This window comes from Scyliorhinus torazame, chromosome 30 (assembly GCF_047496885.1).
Source record: "Scyliorhinus torazame isolate Kashiwa2021f chromosome 30, sScyTor2.1, whole genome shotgun sequence".
NCBI lineage: Eukaryota > Metazoa > Chordata > Chondrichthyes > Carcharhiniformes > Scyliorhinidae > Scyliorhinus > Scyliorhinus torazame.
This window is the reverse complement of record NC_092736.1, coordinates 16685081-16706672: the sequence shown is the minus strand read 5'-3', so window position 1 is coordinate 16706672 and position 21592 is coordinate 16685081. Positions and strand designations below refer to the sequence as shown.

Genomic DNA, 21592 nt, shown 5'->3' with positions numbered 1-21592 from the left:
TTTCTTGTAGTATAAATTGTTGAGAGTTTGAAATTTGACATTCTTGCATTTTTTCCCCGGCTGCTGAGTGCAAGATTAAAAGCTTCAGAAGCCTCTTCTCTTTTCAGCAATATTTATGTAAAGATCCAAATTAGACAATCTTGAAATCCTTGTGCATTCCCCAATCTAGGATCACAGAAGAATGATTTTTTGAAATTTCAATTACACTTTTTTGAAAGCACAAACGGAACAGCAAATAATCTTCACAAGTTTCTACCAAAAAGAGGCCAGCTTCAGATATTTTACGGGCATTCAGTTAAGGCAGAAACCAATTCATTATAAATGTATAATTGAAACGTAGCCCCAGCAAATATTCTAGGATGGATTACAAACCTCAACCCAGCAGCAAGTTATGGAGAGCTTTTATGTTTGAAAAAAGGTAACTACATACCTGAGTAGCACAGATGACCGGTTTGCCAGCTCTGTTGCAACGTCCAATCATCATCTTCTGAGCAAGGAAAACCTTCTCACCAGGAATTTCAATACCCAGGTCTCCACGAGCAACCATAATGCCATCACTAGCCTCCAGGACCTCATCAAATCTGAAGGAGAGAAATAGCCACTTGAGAAGTTAGTTTAATGATGGACTCTGGGCTCTTAAGTAATATCCAAGGCTGGTTGCTAAAATAGTTCCTGCACAAGTTAGTTGATATCACTTGATGGGTCAGGTTCGTTCCAACATGAAACAGGAGTTGCATTTCAGCCTCTGAACAATAGGTGTAAGCAGATTTTACAAAAGAAACAGGCTGGAAGTGATGTGAGCCAAAAATAATCCAAAATACCAAGACTAATCTATGGTCTTAAAAGTTCTAGTATTTATGCTGAGCGGTGTTAGATAAGTTTATTCAATTCTGAAATATATCCAGAAGACCTCCCTTCTCAATCTGAGAATTAGAATGATGGAATGAACAATTTAATTTCCTGAGTTACAAGCCTTAATCTATCAGCCTATAAACTAGTAAGAAATCAAGTCATTAAAAAAACCTCTAATGCTATCTACGCACATGGACTCCAGCCAAGTCTGGGTATCTGGCACTCCTAATACACAGTCAGGGTATTTGCTCCAAAGCCCTGGTCATATTATTAGATAATGATCTTGAGGTACTGATTGGTCACTCACCGGCGAACTCCCTCATGGTTCTCAATTTTGCTGATAATTTTGATGCGTTTTCCATTTTCACCCAGCACGTCCCGGACAGCATGGACATCAGCACCCTTGCGTATGAAGGAGGCAAACACCATGTCTACACCTTGCTCCACGCCAAACTTTAAGTCAGTTATATCTTTCTCAGACACCGCTGGAAGGTCAACCGCTGCTCCGGGGAGGTTTACACCCTTCTTACTGCCCAGGAAACCTCCGTTCTCAACCTCAGTGTCACAATAGTCTGCACCTGTAATCAAACAAAGCAAGTTATGGATGCTCAAGCTGCACAGAAAGTACTGAATACAGATATCAAGAGTGAAGAGTTACTTCAGTGCAGGCAAAGGCTTTGGAAAACCTTCGGTAAAATTGATAACAGTTCTGACTACCAAAACATTTTATTGACTAAGTCACATTCGTCTGAAGATTGTTTCATGAGGAATTATGACGATGAAGCCATCATAAATACCCTTCAGGGAAGAAAATTTGCAAAACCACCTGGCCTGGCCTACATGCAACTCCTGACCACAGCAATGTGATTGACTCTTAAAAGCCCTCAGAAATGTCCTAGGAAGCCACAGTTTCTACAGCAGCCAGAGAACACTGGAGGTATTTTTCAACGCATCTTTGCTCATTAAAAAAAAAAGTAGCATTCAGGGAATTAAAACATCTCATCATATACAGGACAAGGATTTATCACCAAGTAGTAATCACCGGGACTACTTGTTTATTAAATAAACTTTAAAAACACACTTGTGCAACGCTGAGCACACATTCAGCATCTGGCCCAAAGTGGGCGATGCAACATTCAACCACAGTTTTAAATGCTCAATCATCTTGCTATCTGCTGCTGGGCAGCACAGAGGAGCAACTGGGGAAGTCAAAAAGAGCACTCCTGTCTGGTATTGAAGGAAAAGTGCACTAAATGACTGAGCAAACTCCATCTGTGAAAAGTCATAAAGAAACAGGAGATTTTAGGTGCAAAGAAAGCTAGCTCGACAGAAGTTGTGTGGCGGGAATCAGAATATATCTTCATAAAGCACTTACCTTTCTCCAACACACGGAGCGCAATTAAGCCATCATCCACGTAGATAATACTACCTATATCAACCACTTTAGGCAGATGTTTGTAGTCTAACCACAGTAAATTTTCATCACATTTCTCGCTATACGCATCGTCTAATGTGATTTTCAGTTTCGCTCCCTTCTTCAGTTCAATTTCAGCAGTGCCACTCTACAAAAGAGGATAATTGGCTTTAATGACCCCCGACTTTCCAAAGTTCATCTTGCACTATTCAGAAAGCGCATTGGGGAATCCTTGTGGATTATAGCTGGAACTAGTTTTAGGATGGTATCCTCAATCAATTGTTTGATGTTTCAAAATGGGCCAAGCGTCGCTTAGTAATACAGAACTTGAACGGTGTTTAAGCTTTTTTTCTTCATCTTGCACTCATCAAGACAAATGCAAGAATGCCAAATTTCAAACAAAACAATTTAGAAGGATGCATATTTCTCCTGTAGTATAAATTGAGATGGTTTGAAATTTGGCTTTCTTGTGCTTGTCCTGATGCAAAACAAAGAAGCTTCGGCAGCAAGTTTTCTTATTTCTTATCGGCTATAAAGCAGGCCGAGTTCCTCGTGGAAGTTGAGCAATTTGACAAAAATTACAGCCATTTTTTTTTTTTTAAAACATGAAAAAGTTACTTTTACTTTGCAAAGGAACTGGGTAAATAATAACTAAACAATTTCAGAGTCTCCACGGTAAATTATTTGACAAAAAAAAAACTTCCCGCTTCACCTGGAAATATACCAGAACATTGTTCAGGCACCAGCAACTTGCACACATTCAAAATTGTAAGGATTTTTTTCAATGAACAGAAAATACAAAAGGGAAACAATATTTTTAAACAAATGATTCTACCTCGAGCAGCACAACTCTCCAGTTTAAATACTCGATCCTACAGAGCACACAAATTACAGAACAGTAACACGCATCTTTTAGAGTACCCAATTCATTTATTCCGATTAAGGGGCAATTTAGCATGGCCAATCCACATCTTTGGGTTGTGGGGGCGAAACCCACGCAAACACGGGGAGAATGTGCAAACTCCACCCGGACAGTGGCCCAGAGCCGGGATCAAACCTGGGACCTCGGCGCCGTGAGGCAGCAGGTCTAACCACTGCACAACCGTGCTACCCGTGTAATGCACATCATCAACACAGTGTTTACCTTTCAGTGAATGTTTGTGACGGCACTTTGTAGGATGCAGTATTAAACTGCAGTTATACTGAGAGTTTATAATCAACTGTGGTAGCCTCTGGCTCAAGACAGCACTGTATGAGCGGAATATATTATATCGGACCACGTACCACATTATGTGGACGCGAGGTTAGAAACAGGTCAAGACGGCGGTCTCAGTGGGGGTTAGATTCGGCATTCCTGGCAGTCAAAAAGTTGTGTGAGAAGGTAATCTCGGCAACAGTGCGTTATGTGGAATGCGGAGGTTTTGGGAAGAGGGGAAGGCAGTGATTAGGAGGGAGGCAATTTCAAACAAGGGCCACAGGAGGGTGGCCGATGCTATTTTGGAAGTGGGCCAGCAGTACTCAGCAGCCCCGACAAAAGAGATGTTGCGGAGAGAGGCGCTGCAGGCGGAGTTCTGCTTGGTATCGGTGGGAAGGCGGTGAACCAGCTGCCGTCACTCAGGGGATGTATTCTACGAGTATGGGGAGAAGGCCAGCCATCTGTTAGCTCACCAGTTGAGATGAGAGGCGGCTACATGAGAGATAGCTTAGGTTAGGGATGAGGGGGGGATGGCTGGTGACGGCTCCCGATAAAATCAATGGAGTATTTTATCCCAGCAGAGGACTGAGATGGAGCAGTTCTTAGATGGGCTGGATTTTCGAGTGCAGGACAGGAGGCATCATCGGGACCGCAGAAGACAATGGAGTGCATTGGTTCTATGCAATTGGGAAGGCACCAGGGCCAAATGGCTTTCCAGTGGAATTTTATAAGTAATTTGCAGCATTGCTGGCATCACGTCTATTGGGAATGTATAAAAAAATGTTGTCATTTGGGGGGGGGGGGGGTAGGGAGGGAGAGAGAGAGAGAGAGGAGAGAGAGAGAGAGAGAGAGAGAGAGAGAGAGAGAGAGAGAGAGAGAGAGAGAGAGAGAGAGAGAGAGAGAGAGAGAGAGAGAGAGAGAGAGAGAGAGGGGAAGATAAATGGCACAGTGCCCATTTCCCAGATCCCAAGGAAGGATAAGGACCCGGTAGGCCCATTTCCTTGTTGATGTGAAGGTGCTAGCAAAGGTTCTCGTGTGGCTCCTGGAGGGGTGTGTTCCGAAGGTGGTCTCAAGAGGATCAGGCTGGCTTTGTCAAGTGGCAACAGCTGTCAACTAACATTAGGCAGCTTTTGAACGTGGTCATGACCACATCTAGGGGGAAGATGCCAGACGTAATTATTTCCATGGGCGCAGAGAAGGCTTTCAATCGAGTGAAATTAGGTATCTTTTGAGGTCCTGGGGCAGTTTGGATTTGGGCCAACATTTTCCTGGGTGAGATTGTTACAAAATACCAGCACATGCCGTGCGTTAGGATGACTGTAGTGAGCTCGGGATACTTCCAGCTGTATACAGGAACACGAGACAGGGATGTCGGTTATGGCAGGGGTTTGGAAGAGCTATCGAACCCCCAGCTATCGCAAGGTCAAAGGAATGGAGAAGCACTGAACGTAGGGGGAGAGAATATACGGTGTCCCTTTATGCGGACAACTTGTTGCAGGACTTTCAGACCCTCATCTTCCTCATGGGGAAGAGGATTTGGTGGTTAGGAAAGTTTGGAGCCTTCTCTGGGTACAAACCAATTGGCCAAGAGCAAAGTCTTCCAAGTAAACTCCCTGGGTAGGTGCGCAAACTTGGGAACCTTGCCATTCAAACTGGCAAGAACATGATTCAGGTATCTCAACATTCAGGTGGCTCACGAGTGGGACACAATGCACAAATTTCAGCCAGTCTGGTGGCGGGGGCGAGAGGAAAGCTGAAGTGGTGGGATACTCTCCTGCTTTCCTCGGCAGGTAGAGTACAGGCGAGAAAAACAAACATTCTCCCCCAAGTTCTGTTCCCGTCTCTCCCATCTTCCTCCCCAGAGCGTCTTTTGAGAGGGTGGATAAGTTAATTGCGGCCTATATGTGGGCAGGTAAGACACCGAGGATCCAGAGAGCTTTCCTGCAGAGGCGACAGCGATTGGTGGGGTTGGCACTGCCAAATTTATTGTATTGCCACTGGACGGAGAATGCAGAAAAGGTCAGGCAGTGGTGGGGGTAAATGGAGGCTTCTTGTGTGGGGGTGTTTAAAGGCACTGGTCACTGCCCCTCTCCTGTTTTCCCCTGCCTGGTATACAGCAAGCACAGTTATGGTGGCATCTCTTAAAATCTGGAACCAGCTGATGCAGCACTTGGATTGGCGGGGCATGTCATTATTGTCGCTAATTTGTGGAAATCATTGATTTGCACCATTGGGGACAGACGCAACTTATAGGAGCTGGAGGGGGTCGAGAGGATCGGGGATCTGTTTGTGGAGGGTGGTTTCGTTGGGCTAGAGGAATATCAGCTCCCGAAGGAGAGCAGACTTGGGTATATGCAGCTGTGGGAATTTGTTCGCAAAGGTTTTCCTTCATTCCCTTGGCTACCGAGGCATACGTTGATGGATAAGATTATCATGCAAGGAGCTAGGGAAAGGGAAGATCTCAGGTATATGTGGGTGGTTGCTGGTGACAGAGAAACTCCATTAGAAGAGAGAAAGGGAAAGTGGGAGGAGCTGGGAGTGGCACAGGAAGGGGATCTGGAGTGCAATACTGAATCGGGTGAACTCTACCTTCTGTGGCAGGACGGGCCAGATTCAATTTAAAGTGGTTCACAGGGCTCATGACCAGGGCCCATATGAGCAGGTTCTTTCCTGACGTGAAGAACAAGTGCGAGGGGTGCTCAAGGGATTCGGCGAATCATGTGCATGCGTTTTGGTCCTGCCCAAAAACTGGTTGAACTCTGGGCATCAGTGTTTTGAGAATTTGTCGACAATCATGGGGGTTGAGGCCCTGTCCTTTAGTGGCGATTTTTGACATAATGGAGTTGCCGGAGGAGAAGAACGGGGCTGATGTTGTGACTTTGGCCTCCGATTGCCTGGCAAGGAATCTTTCTAGGATGGTGGTCAGCGGTGCCACCCAGGGATTCAGCGTGGTTGGGGGATTGGCAAATTAAGTTTGCCTTTCAGGGGTCAGAGGAGGAGTCCCATTCGAGGTGGAGTGCGTTCATCTCTTGTTTTCAAAGATCTGTTTGTCACCAGCAATAAAATATATGCTTTTTATATATGTACGCATAAAACTAAGTTTTATAAAAATCGCCCCAAAATATTTGAATGCATACAAGCTGCACCTGGTAAAATGGCATTGCTCTCCATTTCATTTTTTGACTCAAGCCGACAATAACAAGCCGCTTTCCTTGAGTTTGTCACACCGTTTCATTTCTGGATCAACCAGTTGGTGTTTATCAGAAGTAACATAGCTGATCACCCCCAAACCTTGTTGAGCTATTTATTTCCCACCATCCAGAAGAATGGTATTCCCTCCATTTTAAGTAAATGAGGATTGGGTTAAAGAGCAAGCATTGCACAAAATACTTACTCCCTTGATAAGTCCAGTGCGGATTTCAGGTCCCTTTGTGTCCAGAGCAATAGCAACTGGTCTGTAGTGGACGGGGTCGCTAGCAAAACTTTCTGTAGCCTCACGGACATTCTTGATGGTTTCTGCGTGGTACTACAAGCAAGAATTCAGTTTAACTTCTGAAAGTTGATACCAAAATTGCCAAGTGGCTTTGCGAAGACTTCAGGTAAACTTTAGCTTCTTAAAAAAAAACGTTGTTACACAGGTTCACTAGCACGAATATTAAACCCAAATAAAATGCAATTTTCCCCACTAGGGAATGCCTTTTCAAGTGCGTTGCCAAGTTTTCTAAAAACAGATTAAATTTAGTGATTGTACAGCATCTTAAGCAGATGAGAAGCCATGCCTAAAAGGAAAAAGCAACTTGATAATTTGCTTCAAGTCAAAACCTAAAATCATCCAATCAATTTCCATACCAATACTGTCAGACACCAAATATTAGATAGGCAAGCGATATTTGGCTCTAACTTTGAACATTCCCCACAGTACAAGTGCAACTTATTCTCAATTCTACTTGCATGCAGTCCAACAGAATCAGTTTCCGTAACAAAGATATTGCAGGCATCCCAGTTACCAACCCTTCTACCATGTCCCAAAAGCAGAGTCGGAAACATGTCACTTCAAATATTCAGAGCAGCTATCTCAACAGCAGCGAATTCTGGAATGTGCCCCAGTTAGCCATTCAGGCACGCCTAATTTTTAAAACCAATATACAGTAGCTCGAATGCGAAGCAGACTACAACAGAAGTTTTGTATCGACACAAGTTAGCAATGTTTATCTATGAACATTCTGTTTATACAGTAATGAGATTAGAACAAGTCAAGTGACCCCAGTTCAAAATTTGGTTATCTTCATTGATGAGATGCTGTCAATTTTAACTTTTCACTGCCAGCGACGTGTCCATTTGAACAAATACAATGCTGTTTTCTACAAATATTTCAATAGCTCCCTCCACCTGGGAGCACAGAATAGTTCACTCTCACTGCAAAGACCAGACATTAGAGAACTGAATTGTTCCAAAATATTAGACACGAGAGATCTAGTCTATCTGATCACTGACAGCATTTTTGTTAATTATTTTACTTCCCTGAAAAAAATGTTTAATCTGCAAACCCATGGGTAGAAATCAAGAGAAATTATTCCATGAAGTTGTGCAACAATATTGCAAAATATAGTTGCGTTTGGGGCATTGAAGCTATACAGCAATGGAACCCAAACAGTTGAACACAGCAAACAAACTCATGGGATGCTACACAACCTCATCAGGCACAACCTCTGGCTGAACAATAAACTATAGCTGCATTTCCAGGCAGGTCCAGGGTCAAGTAGTGCCTTGCAGTGCCAGAAAGCAGGTCAGATTTGGATTGCTTCAAAATATCCTACAACGGTGCCAACTTGTGTTTGGTTCCTGGTCGGTACACTATTAAAGCATTCACACCCAATTTGAGAGCATCAAGTCACCCACAGAGGAAGCACAAATAGGTATGGACACATTTAATGACCCAAAAGGGATGAGCATTTCTGTTCCTTTGACAAGAAGCTGCTTAACTACATTGCAGCTCCACCAAAAGGTGACAGAGTAAACAACAATATTTTCCACCTCTAATTGTTAGACATTGTTTTTTGATACAGACAAAGTAACTCAATTATAACTTTGCCCACAAAGTCTAGTCATCGAGGCTTATCTAATGCTGCCAATTAAGAAATACCGTTTGGTACGGCACTGAACCATTTTAGCAAGATTTGATGTATGATGTTTCAGTCAGGAATTATATCCTAATGTAGCGGAGAGAAACAACAGCGGCAATTTTGATTCAGACTAGAAACAAATTAAAAACAGAGAGTTCTGCTGTGATGCTTCCACTCAGAAGTCACCAACATTTATGGTCTACACAAGAGAAGCTATCTACTTGGGAGAGACATTGGAGGACAACACATCAAACGGCAATACAGAAGTTTTGTTTCTCTCTCTCGCTGTCTCTTCCTGCTCCTCTCTTCTTTCTCCCCAACCCCCCCCCCCCCCCCCTCAGGTGAGAAGTCAAAATATGAAAATATTTTAGATTACCATTCAAAATACATAATATTAATTCTACGTTACACTAATTCTACAAAGGGCCCTGTTACTCCTTACAAAATGATGCCTGGGTAAGGACATTCTTATTATATCTTAGGGAACAGCAATGAAATATCACCTTACACAAGAAAGTGAATAAAGCCAAAGGCAAACCCACTAATTCGGTGATAAGGGTGACTTTCAGTCAAGAATTTTCCCTCAAATCAGTACAGTACACTTTGTCAGCAAGAGCTATAGCTGTCTGGCACACATCCCTCACTAATGCACTAACTGTACTGAAGTTGCATTATTAAATAGTCTGGACAGGAACTTAAAACTAGGCCAAATTTCACGATTGTCCACACTAACATGGTTAATTTTCCTTAGATCTTTCTTGTGCATTATTTGGAGCATCAATTCTACCACAAAACGCCCATTACTATGGGGCACCCCGATATTCAAACGCGTACGGAAATACACAAATTTGTTACACAAGACAGCCACAGATCCTATAAATAGACAAGCCAGATCAATGGAGCATATTCCATTTCAGTTGACCTCTACTATACAGGCCAAGTGACACATTCCAGTCTTAACAGCTGAAAAGGTCTAGCAGACAGTCAGCCAGGTTCACTGAACAGCCTGCATCTGATAGGCCAAGTGTGCGATATCCTGATCGGAGATACCCTCAAACCAGATATGCTCAGTGTACTCTGAACCGGCAATTAGTGTCTTGTATTACAGTACTAACTCGTTTGTCGTGATGACCGTTGCCATGCTGATCAAGATACCGCTATACAATTCAATACTTGCTGCCTCAAGGTCAAAAATAATGTCTTGTTACCTCCTTTCCAAACCACAAACAAAATCAAAGTACTGCAGATGCAGGAAATCTGAAAAAAGAAAAAAAGAATAGGCTGGAAATGCTCAGCAGGTCAGACACCATCTGTGGAGAGAAACAGAGTTAATGTTTCAGGCATCATCTGGAGATAAGCGAGAGGTAATGTTTCAGGCATCATCGTGGGAGAGAAAGAGTTACTGTTTCAGGCATCATCGGTGGAGAGAAACGAAAGTTAATATTTCAGGTCGAGATGATCTTTCATCAGAACTGATGCGCTGAGTATTTCTAGCCCTTGTATTTTTGCTCTTATTCCAAACCACTAAGCTTTTCTTAACTACTCCACAGCAGTCTGCATTCACTGCAATCAGTCTACGTACAAAGCCCCCAGTTTTTAGCCAGAGCCCCAGCTACTCAGCCACAAAAGCACCAAAAAGCAAGCTTTATAAAGTTGGAAACACGCGAGGTATATCCAGTGTAACATTTAACCCAATGCTTTCAAGTGAAACTGCAGGCACTAGTTACCATGGGTTTAAATCTTCCATTTTAAGTACAGCTACAGGCAAATCAATTTCAATGCGCACCATCTGCATTTTTTGCAAGTGGCGACATTAAAATACCCAGAGAATACCCTAACCGTTCTGGCAAAAGAAACAGCACCCCACACATTTAAATAATTATTTTTCCCTATTAAGGGGCAATTTAGCGTGGCCAATCATCCCATCCATTGACTGTCTACAGCGCCCGCTGCCTTGGGAAAGCAGCAGCATAATCAAAGACCCCTCCCACCCGGCTTACTTACTCTTCCAACTTCATCCAATCGGGCAGGAGATACAAAAGTCTAGAACACACACACGGACTAACAAATTCAAAATCAGCTTCTTCCCAGCTGTTAACAGACTCCTAAACGACCCTCTTATGGACTGACCCGATTAATACTACACTCCTATATGCTTCACCTGATGCCGGTGTCTATGTATTTACATTGTGGACCTTGTGTTGCCCTATTACGTATTTTCTTTTTATTTTCTTTTGTTTTCATGTACTAAATGATCTGTTTGAGCTGCTCGCAGAAAAACACTTTTCACTGTACCTCGGTACACCTGACAATAAATAAATCCAAATCCAATCCAATCCACCTACCCTGCTCATCTTTGGGTGGTGGGGATGAGACCCACACAGGCACAGGGAGAATGTGCAAACTCCACAGACAGTGTCCCGAGGCCAGGATCGAACCCGGGTCCTGGGCGCCGTGAGGCAGCAGTGCTAACCATTGTATCCCCATGCCACCCCACCACCACCCTACGCATGAACACAGACCTGCATAGCTATTTGATCGATCAAAAGTTTAAAGAGATTGAAAGAAATCATGTAATTTTAAGTGTCACTGCAGTAGGTAATTAATTTCAACAATATTGGTTTTGATTGGATTTTTAAATAAAATAATACACACATCTTGCAAGAGTTTGAAATGAGCCAGGGAAAGATTTGTTCAATTACAGTGCTAATGGTAAATGCAAGTAAAATTTTACGCCTTCTCAAAAAGTAAACATCGGGCATCTTGGTGATTAATTAAAAACAAGTGTGCAGTTATTTCATTTAATTTTACACAATTGCTGACTGGCCAAAATACTACCCGTAAATTCACTGAAATTTTCTCAGGGCAAGACATTTTGATCTTGCTTGGGGCAAGAAATTGGTCTTTTATGAACAGAGGAACATGGATGCATTTTTTTTTTTTTTTAAATGCATAAATTCTGTCCTAAGAATAATCTCCCTTTCTAAAAAAAAGGCCAACTCCTTGGTCAACAGTAGTCCTTTAGTGCCTTGCCCACAGAGCCAATCTTAGTGGACTGCTTACCCACCAGACGGCAGCTTTATACTTGGAAGCTTTTTTTTTTTTTTTTTGCAGGCCCTCCCCCCCCCCCCCGCCCCACCCCACAGGCAACCCATGTGCTAACAGGAGTCGCAAAAAGCAAATTGTTTAATGGTCACCCCAGCGAGTCAGCTCACTATCAAACCAAACAGTTCTGACCGACTTGTGTATCTCAGCGCTACACTTAGCAGCCCGACATAGCATTCCAGGCTAGAGTTGAATAATGCTAATACCTCATGTGTTCCATGCGAGAAATTCATCCGTGCCACATTCATCCCAGCTTTGATCATCTCCTTCAGCATATCAACAGATCTGGAGGCAGGCCCTTGGAAGGTAAACAGCAGAATTACAACCATCCCTTCAAACTGGTGACTGATATTCACTTTCCTCTGACAGATGACCGAGGGCATTGTTCAAACGCCATGGCTGACAACCAGACTTCCTCCTCCACTGGGAACTCAGTCGGGGCAGAAATGCTTTGAAGCTCCTCAAAGCAACCCCTGAAGAATCAATCTAAACCCAGTAAACGCATGTGAGTTTGTGATTGACCAAAAGGGAGAAGGCTCATTCAAGAAGTCACTGAATCCAGAGAAACGTCGTCAGGAATGTGGAGACACAAAGTTTGAGGCACTGGAGGAAACCAGCAAATCACAAAACAACTTATCTAACATTCTAGAGCCCCACATCTGAAACAGTCAGCAGATCACACATTGGATTCATCAGTCATTACAGAACCTGTCACACCAGAATGGAAGCAGCCTTGGTCTCAAAAACTGCTCAGACAATGGGACATTAGTATATACTGGAATTCTCAACGTAGGCTGATGGGCTGACCCTCTTGGGAAATGCACTACAATAGATTTGGACTGCAACAATGAATAGAAAGATAAAACGTGCACAACAATCAGGTGAGCAGTCAAAATGGACAGGAATCAGACAATGACCAAGTATGTTTTAATTAGGCCACCAGATCTGGAAGAGGTTAACAGTAGAGCTTTATACTCCAAGGAAAGCATGTTAATTACTCAACATTAACTAAGGAATGGGGAGTTGGAAGGTCCATGTTGAAGAAATGGAGTACAATATTTTTGAACAGCAGATATTGCTACAGAAGCTTGTAAGAAGTCTTACAACAAGCTTGTAAGAAGCTTCTGCAGGGAGGCAATTATGGATAATTGGGTTAAGAAAGGTTGCACATCAAAACAACAGACTAAAAATCTGAACCAACCCCGCACCGAACGAACACCAAATCTTAGGAAATATTTTGTGGCGATTCTGCACTACTTACCAATGGTGCATATAATGCCGGTGTTCCGTGCAATTGTTGCTTCAGAGTCAATATCCAACAGACACAGGTGCTCCAGGAAAGTGTCAGCCATGGCAGCATTCAGCTGCTGATGCCGAACACCTGTGCCCATTTCGTGCGGAGTAGGTTTTGTGGTTGGCATTGCGGCTGTAGATTCTATCCTGATGGGAAGAGAAAATAGACAACACTTAGTCTGTGCTGAGCTGTATTTAGCAAACACCACCCAACATTTTTTTTCCCCCCTTAAGACATGCCACCAATTTGGGTCCGATTACTCTTGGAAGCCCCTGGGATGTTTTAATACACTGAGGGTGTTAGGCAGCAATGCAAGTCAAAAAGTGCACAAGTCCATTGAAAGATTATCGCACAACCAAGTAAAATCTGTGAACTCCCCAAGATTCAAAAAGGAGGAAATTAGATTGCTATGATCATCCTGATATTTAGAGGTGGATCTCAGTTTTAATTAAGAGCTGCATCCACATACCAGCTCTTGTTTAAACGATCAACACCCTTTTCCTGGCACGAGGATTGTAGGCCCCAACCCCCTGTGGGATTTTTGACCCACGTGCGAGTGGAGCACTCAAAAACACTACATTGTTGGAATGCTGTCCTCGAAATTCATTTTAAGATTATGGCCCCGACTTCTCCCAGTGTCTGCGTGGATCTCACCCCCACAACCCACAAGATGTACAAGGCAGGTGAATTGGCCACGCTAAACTGCCCCTTAAATGGAAGAAAAAGATTTGGGCACTCTAAATTTATTTTAAAAAGTTTATGGCCCTGATTACTAAAGTGGCTCAAATGAAATTTGAAGATCCCTTGCATAGACTGAAGTGCATCTGATTATGAAAGACAATTTTCCTTCTGTCAACTATCACCTGCTCCTCATCTCATATTTTGAACTACACGGGCAAAATGGCCACTGTATTGAAAAGTTACTTCATTGCACACCAATGACATCACTGAAATCACTTTACAAGGACCTTAAGGAATTCAGCAAGGACAAAGCAGAGTTGCTGCTGGCTGTGCTAGATTCACGCTTCAATGGGCAGTCACACCACAAGCACACATTCTGTAAACAAATCACTAAATAAATTATATGTTTGTAGGTATTGTTGCTAATGCGTAGTTCCCACATCGAACAACATCAAGACCACTAGCTTTTTGCCAGTCAGTTGTGCACTCTTTTCAATGTTAAGGTCACAACAGCTCTACTGTGCAGCTGAATATATTAAGCTTATGTAAAAGCTGTGCTCATAGGATAATCTTTACCAAGGACACACGGAGGCCTTATACTGACACGCCCTGCTTAAGTAGAGGACATCATGGCTTTAAATAGTTGGCAGTGCACATTGGTAACCAATTTTTTTACTAACTACCTGAAGTCAAGTCTTTGCATTTCACAATAAGATTACAAACTAACGTTGTATTTTCAACATTCTTCACTGCACAAGTTCAAATGAAACCAGTTAAATAAGTTTTCTCTGGCTGCACCTAGTGTCCCAGTTCGTATACAAAGGATTTTCTTAACAACAAATTCTGCGTGGCAAGAAAATTAGAGGGTAAAAGTTTTGAACAATTTTTTATAGAGCATGTTTAATGTGAAGGATTAAAGTGATCAATAAGGAAACTGAATGCTAAACCAGGGAAAGGGCCACTCAGTTAGCCAACAGCCTTAGTGAGTCCTGGTTTTCAGAGGGTTTTAGAGAGAGAATTGAGGAAGAATTTCAGGGAGATAGACTGGTGGACTGAAGTGAATAGAAAGCAGTTATGAATAATCAAGTGAGGAGAGCTGGGTTAAGTAAAAGGAGGGAAAATACAGAGGCCAGGGCCAATTCCTTTTAGGTTGGAAGCAGAGAGTTCACGAAGGGATTCAAAAATAGTTATTTGAAATGAAGCACGGAGGTTAGGAGCCATGGGTCAGTGAGGATAAGGGTCTTGGGCAACATGTGCAAGATTTTGTGCAGGGTTTTGAACAGGAAGCGCATGCTTCAAAGACTTTCGAAGGAGGCCAGGGCAGACAGGAGCAAGTTGGATTTGTGAAAAGATGCACGGCTTGAAGTTCGGCAAGGTTGAGCAGAGCTTCAGGGTTGCAAAGGAGAGCCCAGCAAGGCTATGGACAGGGGGAGAAATGTCATCACTGGTGAGTGAGACAGGAGGCAGAGATAATAGCATTGGTCTTTCCAGAATTGAACCAAGGAATTGCAAGACTCCCGCAAGGTCAGATCGTAACAGAACACCAGAATTCCTGAATTCAAAGTCAACATGAACTAAGGGTTCAATATGCAATCAAACTGACTCAAAGGAGAGAAAATAGGTTCACTAAAGTTTGGCAGTTAAAGGCGCTTGATACCCAACTTCCATATCGTTAAATTAATTTACTGTCTTCCGCCATCATCCTTAAAGGTCCTCCTGCAAATTCACTCCATTTCAAATTCTACTACAGCTCAGCATCAGATTTTCCTCTGGGACATCTTAAAGGGGCTAGAGCGAAGAGTTACCAAAAGTACATTTATATTTATCAACCACTCCTGATTCCAAGTCAGAAATGTTGCCGACACCTTCCTATACAATCTTTTTTTTTTTAATTCATCGATGGGATGTGGGCGTCGCTGGCTGGGCCAGCATTTATTGCCCATCCCCGAGAGCGTTTAAGAGGCAACCACATTGCTGTGGATCCAAGTCACATGTAGGCCAGATTTCCTTCCCTAAAGGACATGAGTTAACCAGGTGGGTTTTTACAACAATAGACAATGGTTTCATGGTCACATTTTAGACTTTTAATTCTAGATTTTTTTTAAAAATTGAATTCAAATTTTGCCTTCTGCCATGGCGGGATTCGAACCCGGGTCTCCAGAGCCCGACTCTTTGGATTACTAGTCCAGCGATAATACCACTATGCCACTGCCTCCCCTCATGTACTCAATATACCAGTAGTGAATTCATAAATGCTATATTTAATAATGAAAAACTCGATGAAACATTACCACTTAATTTTTCTCCTTGGATTTTTTTTGCACCATTTTTATTGCCATCAATGATTAACATGCTGCAAGAATCCATCCCATATTTAAAAGCCAAATCTTTAGATTTTGCCACCAGTCCACAAGAAAGCCCAACATACCTTCCCTGCTGCATATCTCAATAACCAACAAAAGGTCAGCTGGCTTACTTAGATTCCAATGTAGAGAGAAAAGGCTTCATCGTTGGCTTCTTCAACCAGACCTCCACAGAGGCACTTACAGACTCCAGTCATTTGGGTCCAATACCGGAGTCACACCTTCCTGCACGAAAGTGACTAAACGCCATGGGTGGCGAAGCACTTTGCGTCTTTCTAACCTCAGCTTTCCAACATAAATGCAAGTTCTGTTTTCCTCTTCTACTATAGCTTTCAGGACATTACACAGACAACTGCGAGTCACTGATTAGTAATCTTGCCCAGTTTACTGCCCCTGCAGTTATCAGTTTGGCAGCATGAACTGTAAATTTCAGGGCTTTCCAGAAGCTCATTTTCTAGTTATGGCACTGCGTTAACCATGGGAGACTCCCCAGTACTCCTCCTCAAACCACAATAGGTGCAAAAGGAAGAAACCATACTCACAAGTGGCAGCAGAAACAACTAGTTTGAGAAAGTAACTTTCGTCAGCAGGAAATCTTATGTCACTTGAACTTAATTGTGGGGTTATACCCATTGAGAAAGGAGAAACAGGCTCACTCTTTTCTCTGTATATAACAAAAAAGCTTGACCTAATAGGAGGTCTTCAAAATTATGAAAAGTTTTGAGGTAGAAGACACCTAGAGTGTGCAAAAGACACACTTTGAGGTAGAAGACACCTAGAGATGTAACAAAGTCCCAAGGGCACCTCCCCAGGCCAAAGCTACATAGCATGTAGAGCAATTGGCAAGCCAGTTAGGAGCCAACAGGCACCAAATCGGGCAGGTTTAAGACAAAATAGCAGGGGAAAATAGCAGACTTCAGAGTTTGAAGTTTAGGAAAAGTGAAAACTAGATTGTAAAACTACAAGTGCAACGCGAAATCTGTGCATAAGCACCACATGGGCTTCATGCCTATAATTGAAAGCTATAATCCACTACAATACTGCAACGAATGCACTAGAATTAGTCTTCATTAGAGATCGGAGTGCCATATATTGATAATGACTAGTGCACCCAAGAGAAATGTCTAGTGAGAGATAGCCATCATCAAGAACGAACGACCCACAAGATTAAGGGACCCTTTTTGAGCTGAGATGCTAAAAGCAGATTGCACTGGGTTTCATGATTTATAGAGACCACCTATACTGGATTCCCAACTGCAAACAGTCTATGGCATAATAACCTAAGTGTAATTGCAATATGGAATAATACTTGTTCAACATTTTCCATCAGCTAATTATTACAATACATAAAGCTTAAGTCATTGCATCACAGAGCTTTACGGCTCAGAAAGAGGCCCTTCGGCCCATCACGTCTGCACCAGCCATCAAGCACCCATCTACTCTTATCCCATCTCCCAGCACTTGGCCCGCAGCCTTGGGCGCTTTGGCGTTTCAAGTGCTTATCTAAATGCTTCTTTCAGCATTTTAACCGAACGAAAGAACTCAACAATTTACCCTGGTGTCAATACAAGGTTGATCTAATAAACTGTTTGCATCAGTAAACATTGATCATTCAATGATACTGCAGAAAGCTTAAGGTCATTCGGCCCGGTTGGGAAGGGGGGGAATTCTGCGCAGCATGTCACTGGGTGCAAGCATTAATCTAAACTCAATTATGCTCAAAACATCCTGATGCAGGGAACTGTTTTCTGATGGGTGGTGGGGACAAAAACGAAAGGATGGGGTAGGGGGAGAAACATTGCCTTTATATATGAATTGCCACGCCTGCAAACAAATTTCTAATGTCCATCACCATATTAAAACAGCGAAGCACCAGCAATGACATGTCAAGGTCATTCATTCCAGACGATTTGGATCAGGCACAGGGAAAATATAAAAACAGCCTCTCTCTCTCCTCTCATACCGTGGTCTGGCATTTCGAATTTCCAGCATCCGCAGTATCCATTAAATTCAAGTGAAATAGGAAATGGAATCTGCAAATCAGCCTTCAGCAAAAAAAAAAATGCAGGACAAGGAAAGGTTGGATGTCGTCGACATGAGATGATGCTCTTTAGCTCTCTGTCTTGTCTGCAGCACTAATCTAGGTGCTGTGGCAGTCACGTCTCAGTAGCACTGAATGTACGTGCCGTCTGCCTCGCATCCACATACCCTGACTCAGAGGAAGAGGCGGAAAAAATAGTTTCTTTATATAAAAAAAACGCGCATCGGAACAAAACGGGTGACCGCTGCAAAAAAAAAAAAAAAAATAGCTGCTCAGGAAGACGGCCCGAAACCTCAAATGACTCAACCAAAAGCAAACATTCTAACGGTGAATGAACAGGGAATGGTGGGGGAGGGGATTTCCCCAGTGAACCGAACCCGCTTCTCTCATCCAAGGGCAGGCTTGAACGCACGGCTACTGCTGCAAAGGACTCGCATCCGAACAGGAGCGAAGCGTTTACAAGCTCCTGTCCATCTCCCCCCACACAAGACACACAAATGCAGAATCCTGCAGCAGACTATTCCTGTGCGAACTCCCTCTGCAGGCTGGCACCGAAGGAAAATGCTCGTAATTTTAAAACCTAAAGTGACAATTTTAATTTAACTAGAGATTGGGGGGGGGGGGGGGGCTGCCTGGGAAACGCAGTGGAAAGACAGATAACCTTTATGTGTGTGCGAAGTTTGTGAACTCACAAGAATCACAGTGCATTTATCAATCGTGGCTTTATAAAGAGATTGTGGGGGGGGGGGGGGGGGGGAGAACACCTCTCGCAAGAAATCATTCAAGGATTTGGGTGGGAAGACTAGGCGATTTGCTCTGGCAGACAGCTTCATTTGAGTGCTGCAGGGGTCATTAATCTTTTGCCTGGAGGGAGTGAGATCTGCGAAACATTTTTGTTCGGGACATGGGTTGCCCCATGTCCTGGGCCACTTCAGGCCATCACAATTTTAAAGCTAGGTTAACCCCCTGTTTCACATTTGCTGGCCACGAGGGATGGCGACTCGCCTCCTCCAGCATGGATGGCCCCTGAAATACAGCATCTACCCTCTCTGTAAAGTACTCCCAGCTACTGGAGATTGAAATCAGAGGGAATCTTGCAGGTGCAAAGTTTTGGAAGTGACCTGACCATTGGAATTGGGGAGGGGGGGGTGCAATCCCAGCGTAAACCAGAGGCAATTTCGATTTGAAACGCAGGCTGGGCGGCTTTAAAAAGGACAAGTTAACAGGCACACGGTACATACAAACACACTACATTTCATCTCTCTCTCTCTTTCCCCTGCCCTCTGTGGATATAGCACGACCCACCGCAACACAGTTCAGCAGCATTTAAACGCGGGTCGAAGGAACAGGCAAATGCAGCTGCCGTCGCACATTACATTACAAGCCTGGTGTATCATTTCAAACATTGAAAGAGGAGACTTGCGGCAGGAGTTCGCAGGTCCCAGGCCCGCCGCCTACGTGCGAGTTTAGTGCCGCATGAGAGGTCGCAAGAAAAAAAGCGTCCTTCAGAGGGGAAAGGGGCAATTTTAAGGGCAAGGAGCACAAAAGACAAATGTTAAAGAGGGAGGGGGGGCATTCAAGGCAATGTTTAAGGGGAGGGGGACATTCAAGGCAATGTTTAAGAGGTGGGGGACATTCAAGGCAATGTTTAAGAGGTGGGGGACATTCAAGGCAATGTTTAAGAGGAGGGGGGACATTCAAGGCAATGTTTAAGAGGAGGGGGGCATTCATGGCAATGTTTAAGAGGGGGACATTCAAGGCAATGTTTAAGAGGGGGACATTCAAGGCAATGTTTAAGAGGGGGACATTCATGGCAATGTTTAAGAGGGGGCATTCATGGCAATGTTTAAGAGGGGGACATTCAAGGCAATGTTTAAGAGGGGGACATTCAAGGCAACGTTTAAGAGGGGCATCCATGGCAATGTTTAAGATGAGGGGGACATTCATGGCAATGTTTAAGAGGAGGGGGGCATTCAAGGCAATGTTTAAGAAGAGGGGGACATTCATGGCAATGTTTAAGAGGGGGGACATTCAAGGCAACGTTTAAGAGGGGCATCCATGGCAATGTTTAAGATGAGGGGGGCATTAATGGCAATGTTTAAGATGAGGGGGGCATTAATGGCAATGTTTAAGATGAGGGGGGCATTAATGGCAATGTTTAAGATGAGGGGGGCATTAATGGCAATGTTTAAGATGAGGGGGGCATTAATGGCAATGTTTAAGAGGAGGGGGGCATTCAAGGCAACGATTAAGGGGAGGGGGCATTCAAGGCCATTTTGAAGGGGAGGAGGACATTCATGGCAATTTTCAGAGGGGGGATTGAAAAATGGGGAAAAGAAATCCTGAAGGAGGGGGTAAACCTTTGAAAGGGAGGACTGGGATCTAAACGTGGGTGAGGTGTTTGGGGGGGGGGGGGGGGGGGATAACGGCCGGCGGCAGCCATGGGGCCTGGGAGCGGATCGGGGCGCCTTCCTCCCTCTCCCGTTAATAATAACCGAGCGGACCCCGGGGGTGTGGGAATGGAGATGAGAATCAGATTCGCTTCCCCATCATCCATCTTCCCGCCGCCGCGCCTCCAACAAACCTGACCGAGTTTAGACCAGATCCTCCGACAAAACGCCCCTCCTGCGCACGCGCCTCCTCCTGATATAGACTGCGGCAGCCGCCTCACAGCCCGGCACTCGGGGACGCTCCGCCTGGGAGGACCTGGCACGCGTATCCATCCGCCAGGCGCTGGCCTCCGCCGCTCACCCGCCCCGTCACCCCCTGGTCCCGCCCCTGGCCCCGCCCGCTCCTTCAGGGTCCCGCCCCATCCCCCGGGGCCGGAATCCCTGCGCCGGAGGACCGCCTCACCCTCGGAGGACCAAATGCCGCCTCGCCCTCGACGGGCCCGCTCGACTGCAAAGTACAAATCCGACGTCCGGCCCCTCATTCCCCAACCCGCCTCCACTCGACGGCCTCTTCGGGACCGAGTCCCGGGCTCGAAGGCGGAGGGACTACAGTTCCCTCGCGGACGGGTTTGGTTCTGCAGATGGGGGTGACGCGGCCGCTGCGTGGCCACGTGACTAGGCTCAGCCCCTCCCCCCTCCTCCATGGCCCTGACAACTGCTCCTCTTGCTCAACATGGGATTGAGATAGAATTTATGTGTTGCTGTCCACTCCCATGAATAAAAAACCCAATGCAGCAGCTTTGAGGTTAAATGGGCTGGCCACTCTTGTTTCTTCACCTTCAATCCCACCTCTGAAACATCACCCCTGTATTATTGGTTCAAAATCACATCAAGGCTTTGTCTTAGAATCCGTAAGGCGCAGAACAAGGCCTTTCGGCCCATCGCTTCTGCACCAACCCTTCGAAAGAGCACCCCCCCCCCCCCCCGCCCCACCTGCTTAAGCAGGGTGCTCTTTCCCAGCACCGCCACAGCCTCGATGGGCCGAATGTCCTCCTTTGCACTGTAGGGATTCTATCATTCCCTCCACCTGGCCTTCGGGCGCTGTCACTCACGGCCGATCCACGCGGCCCGCAC

The 21592-nt window shown here is 44.6% G+C and overlaps 1 protein-coding gene across 9 annotated transcripts in view; it reads right to left on the bottom strand.

Moving 5' to 3' along the window:
- The window catches only part of LOC140404400 (pyruvate kinase PKM-like), a 72023-nt gene that overhangs the window by 15925 nt on the left and 34506 nt on the right, over nucleotides 1-21592 (bottom strand). For 2 of the 9 annotated variants that reach the window (XM_072492883.1, XM_072492882.1), the window contains exons 1-7: nucleotides 20573-20640; nucleotides 12951-13129; nucleotides 11896-11987; nucleotides 6856-6987; nucleotides 2228-2414; nucleotides 1160-1430; nucleotides 431-581 (exon numbers count right to left, since the gene is read on the bottom strand). In XM_072492883.1, the coding sequence (XP_072348984.1) occupies nucleotides 431-581; nucleotides 1160-1430; nucleotides 2228-2414; nucleotides 6856-6987; nucleotides 11896-11987; nucleotides 12951-13129; nucleotides 20573-20625 (1065 nt within the window). In that variant the 5' untranslated portion in view covers nucleotides 20626-20640. The other 7 variants (XM_072492885.1, XM_072492888.1, XM_072492889.1 and 4 more) reach the window with 6 other exon arrangements.